Below are 5,454 nucleotides of genomic sequence, written 5' to 3' on the forward strand. Positions count from 1 at the left end.
TATAGAACACATACATACATTTAGTTGGCATAGTGCCATAATTTCCCTATTTTTGTTTATTTCTATAGTTTTTTTTTTACGAAAAATACTAAAAAAAAAAAATACACATTTTATTATCTCATAAACAATAAAACTCAAGTAAACAACTAGAAAAACATAAAATGCGTACGACAAAATGTAAAGTCAAATCAGTTAAATATGTCTTTAGATACTGACTGCGTCACTACAGAGACAAGTTAAATTGGTTTCATTTAGATCTATCTTACGATGTCATCCATTAAAAAGTTTAATTTAAAACAACTGTCATAAATTTGGTTAAAAAATAGCTGCTATTTAACTAGTTTAGGTTTGAATTTTGTAAGATTTTCCATAACTAAACTAAAAATTTATTTAAATAAACATTTATATTTATTTAAATGATTAATTTACCTTATTGTCTTCATAGTCAGCTGAATCTCCTTCACTGAGACGTCTTTGCAAAGCTCTTTGTTTGCGATCACGACGTTTTTGATTCTTTTTACGTTGTCCTAAGATGCTCGAGTCTAATCTGTAAATATATAAAAAAGATCAATTTAAGATTAAAGGAACACACTATTGACTAGACAATAGTCCTGACTATTAGCTAAACTACAGTACATACTATAAACTAGAGTATAGTTCATACTATAAAGTATATTATAGTCCAGACTATAAACAAGACTATAGTCCTGACTCTAAACTAGACTGTAGACCAGACTATAGTCCAAGATAGATAATTTATAATGAGTCCAGAGTATAGACTAGATTACAGTCCAGACTATAAACTAGATTTAAGTCCAGATTATATACTAGATTATAGTCCAGACTGTAGACTAGACTATAGTCCAAACTATAGACTAGACTGTAGTCAAACTATAGACTAGACTATAGTCCAAACTATAGACTAGACTGTAGTCAAACTATAGACTAGACTATAGTCCAAACTATAGACTAGACTATAGTCCAAACTATAGACTAGGCTATAGTCCAAACTATAGACTAGACTATAGTCCTGATTATAGACTATAGAATTGACTATAATCTAGGCTATAAACTAGACTAAAGTTGACTTTAGTCTAGACTATAAACTGGACTATAGACTAGTCTATAATGTCTATAGTCCAGGATATAGAATAGACAATGAGTCTAAAGTAAAGACTAGATTATAGTCTAGACTATAGATTGATTATAGTCCAGACTGTGGACTAGACTATAGTCCAGACTATAGATTAGACTATAGAACATACTATAAACTAAACTATAGTTCAGACTATAGACTAGTCTATACTGTCTATAGTCCAGGCTGTAGAATACACAATGAGTCCAGAGTATATACTAGATTATAGCCCAGACTATAGACTAGATTGTAGTCCAGACTGTAGACTAGACTATAGTCCCGACTTTACACTAGACTATAAACTAAACTATACTCTAGATTACAGACTTGACTATATATTTGAGTATAGTCTAGGCTGTAAACTAGGCATTAGTCCTGACTATGAACTAGACTATAGTACACACTATAAACTAGACTATAGACCATACTTTGACTCTATTAACGAGACAATTTTTAGACCTCCGGGAATACACTTACCTAAATACCTGCTTCTTAATGACCTCACTAAAACGTACAGTCTTCTTGCAACTTTCCGAAAGACCAACAACATTTTCCTCTGGAATATCACTAAATGATTGTGAAAAACGCAATGAATTAAAAGCACTAGTCATGCCATCAACAGAAGTCGAATAGGCAGATGATGAATATTCATCAATGGAATCGCAGGAATCAGATATTGAAGGTCTGGGTTCATAGCGACTGTAATGCTTTAAAATACCCTTGTAAGACGAACTACCAGCACTAAAACTAACAGCACTATCACGAGATTCAGAGAAGCTACGATGTTTACGTTGCTGGGTCAAACCGGAGTTGTCGTTTGAACTAGCTGCGGGTACATTCATCGATAATGATGTAGCATGGAGAGATTTTGCGGATTTCTCTGTACGTTCGGGTGAAGAATCTTCTTCATCATCATCGGCATCTTCTGCATTTTCATCGCGCTCATTTTCATTAACTTCAGGCACTGCAGTTGGTATGGAATTTTGTTGCAACTGTTGCTGCTGCTGTTGATATGCTTTAATATCATCACAAGCGGACTCGGATAGAGAACGACGTTTTTTATTTTTACGTTTTTGTTTTTTATTAACTTTCTTTTGATTCATTTGACTTGAGGTAGACGTCTCGCCCGAACCATTTGCATTGGCATCTTCCTCATCCTCAGTGGTATTGGCATTACAGGTAGACATTTCGCCCGGTCTAGATTTTATTTCAATTTCCACTGTTTTCTCACATTCCGAACGTTCTATGGATATGTCTAAAGAGGACTGTTGTTCCTTTTGTCGTTGTCTCGACTTGTGGGCGACTTTTAACTTTTGCTGCAATACATGCTCTTGCAAATGATCACTATCTAAACCAGCTAGATAGCTAGAAACACTTTCGGCACTTGTGTTCAAGTGCAAATTTAACACCACATTATTTTCCCATGCCTCAGCATCGGCTTGTAGTATTTTAGCCTCTTTATCCTGTTTGGGAAGTTGGATGTAAAATGAATAATGTGTGGGATAATAGCCGCTGCCCAGGGAAATGAATTTTAAATGCAATTCATTATCAGCACGTTTTATTTGTAAGGAGTCTTCCTGTACATTACGTACATGCAATACATAAGACATGGTATTGTCCAAAACATTACAATCGAATTTGGCAGGTAATTGATAATCAATATTGGATTGTAAAAAGTCTTTTGATTTTGTATCATAAGCTTTAAAGGAAATCAAAGAAAGAATCTAATTAGACCTTGTCAAGAGTATGTTTAAAAATTAAATATATGCACACTTACCCTCTTGTGTAGGATTAATGTTTTCACTAGCCTTATTTATGATTTGTTCCATGGTTGTTGAGCTTATTTCCTCTACTGGCGATTCACTATTACTCGATAACAATTCATCACGCATATCACTTTCGACACCACTATCTTCACGACTTAAATGTAGCAGGCTTTCATGCATACGCCTTTGCTTTTCTATACTCGCTCGTATAACGGGCAGTGTTATAACTAAATGTCTCGTGTCCACATCAAATTTAGCCGAACCCTCTTTATCGTTCACCTTAAAAGGTAAATCAATGTTCAAACGATATCTAGCGCCCGCACGTTCGCTCAACAAGAACACTGTCTTCTCAGTAACATCCAATTGGCATTCGTTGCTTGAATTCAAGAGGGGCAATTCAATGTCTACAACTAGTTCACGCGGTGTAGAGACATGTAATTTAGCATCTAATTCATGTGTATATTCAGTGAGATCAACATCATGACGATGTTTTATTGTGTACTTTGGGGTGCAATAATCAGATGATTGCTTTGTTGCTGCTGTCGCTGTTTTGCTACAGTCGACTGTTTTCATAGGCAGAACTTTGGGTATACCAGCATTATCTGAGGGTTTAGCTGGATAAATATTCTCCAGCGGATGTGGTTCTTCACATTCAGCTGGTGGATCTTTAGCCAATTTACGTATCACAGTTGGTCGGGCAATACCCTTGAATTGTAGTTTGGGAAATTTGATGTTAATACGATCTAAGGTAACCTGTTAATGAAATCAAAGATTGTGAAATGGAAATTTTTAAAGAATATAACGAATTTTATTTCTGATTTAGTCATTTTTATATATAATCAGAATTATAGTACAATCAATAGACTAGGTTAAGGTTAAAACTTCAGACTAGACTGTAGCCTATGCTTAACTATAGTCCAGAGTTGAGAACTCAATAAAGTCCTGTCTATAGATTATCCCATAGTCAGGACTATAAACTAGCGAATGTTCCAGTATATGCCTGACTATCTATCTATCTATCTATCTATCTATCTATCTATCTATCTATCTATCTATCTATCTATCTATCTATCTAATCTATCTATCTATCTATCTATCTATCTATCTATCTATCTATCTATCTTTCTCACCTTATATTCTCTCTCCACAGCATCCAGCGCTGTATCGACAAGGCACTTATGAAATGATGTATTACGTTCGGCCAAATACAAAGCATCCGGATGGAAGACAACATCATATACCCGACAACGTTTCTTGCTATTATCCAAATCATCACGTGGTGGTGCCTGAGCCATCGGTATAGACCAGTTTAGGCCACGTGTACCTGTCTTAGGGTCCAAACATATTTGATTTGTTGGCTTAGCTACATGTTCACTCTTCGCACAATTAATAAAACATTTCTGACTACCATCCTGTGAAGTTTTTATAACAAATCCAGGTTCTGGATGTATGAAAACTACATCAACACCACGTTCAGCTTCAATTTGTTTGATTTCCTCTTCATAACGTTTACGATTTTCGGGATCTTGGATTTCTTCGATATAATCAAGGAATAATTTACGAAATTCCTCTTTTTTAAGAGCTTCCGATATCCGTTCGAATTCCTCCTTTGTTATGTCAGGCTCTTGTTGTTGGTGATTATTGTAGGTTGATTGTTGTAGTTTTGGATTGGTAGTCTTTTGCGTCTGCTGATGATGAAGTGGTGCTGTACTAGTCGAAGTTGCGGACATGACGCAATTTGCGTATGCAGTTTGTAAATTGTTGCAAACAAATTATGATGGAAGTTTTTCTTCTAAAACACGCTATCACTCCAATTGTCCTTAATAAAGTTTATTTTTTCGTTTATTTTCAATCAATTTGTTCTGTCAATTAAACTTTTAAATGCGCTGTTTAAATTTGTAAAAGCTTTTTAATTTGTTGAAATTTGTTTTATCTGTAAAAGAATTAAATGTATAATTAATATAAATTAAATTGCTTATACACAAATATTTATAATTGTACTTTATCTAAAACTAAAGGCGTTCCACCTGTTTAATTGTATTATCGTTTTGTTCTATATAAACACATATGTATGTAGTATGAATGTGTTCCTACGGTCGCCGGCTAATTTGTCATTGAAGTGTTTTTGATAACAAATATAAACATTTAAACAAAATTTTACGCAATACTATATTTATACGTCATAATTTTTTGAGAATCTCGTTAATACAATATGAAATGATGAAATAAATTGTTAGAATTTCAACTAAATTTTGGTTGGCAGATGATTTTTTACGGGCAGAAGTGTTTATAAATAATTGCTTTGCGTAGCGTATTTATAGATCAGAAAAAGACAAGAATAAACTTGTTAAGATGCAAGCCTATAACAAATCGCTATTCTATATAAAAGAACTTAAAATTATTGATAAGACAAGTCTAAATACTAGAACGAAAACTTTACTAAAGCTAAACCAGAACTGAACTAGAACTGAACTAGAACTGAACTAGAACTGAACTAAAACTGAACTAGAACTGAACTAGAACTGAACTAGAACTGAACTAGAACTGAACTAG

The 5,454-nt window shown here is 33.9% G+C and overlaps 1 protein-coding gene across 1 annotated transcript; it reads right to left on the reverse strand.

Annotated features, from left to right (window-relative positions):
* Positions 1 to 404: 404 nt before the first annotated feature.
* LOC111676968 (protein kintoun) lies at positions 405 to 4,850 on the reverse strand. The gene is made up of 4 exons (XM_046954733.1): positions 4,032 to 4,850; positions 2,913 to 3,654; positions 1,613 to 2,834; positions 405 to 547 (listed from the first exon to the last, which is right to left on the reverse strand). The coding sequence occupies exons 1-4, from the start codon at positions 4,629 to 4,631 to the stop codon at positions 421 to 423; spliced, it is 2,691 nt and encodes an 896-aa protein (XP_046810689.1). The 5' UTR covers positions 4,632 to 4,850; the 3' UTR covers positions 405 to 420.
* Positions 4,851 to 5,454: the final 604 nt, after the last annotated feature.

The sequence above is a fragment of the Lucilia cuprina genome, chromosome 6, assembly GCF_022045245.1.
Source record: "Lucilia cuprina isolate Lc7/37 chromosome 6, ASM2204524v1, whole genome shotgun sequence".
Classification (NCBI taxonomy): domain Eukaryota; kingdom Metazoa; phylum Arthropoda; class Insecta; order Diptera; family Calliphoridae; genus Lucilia; species Lucilia cuprina.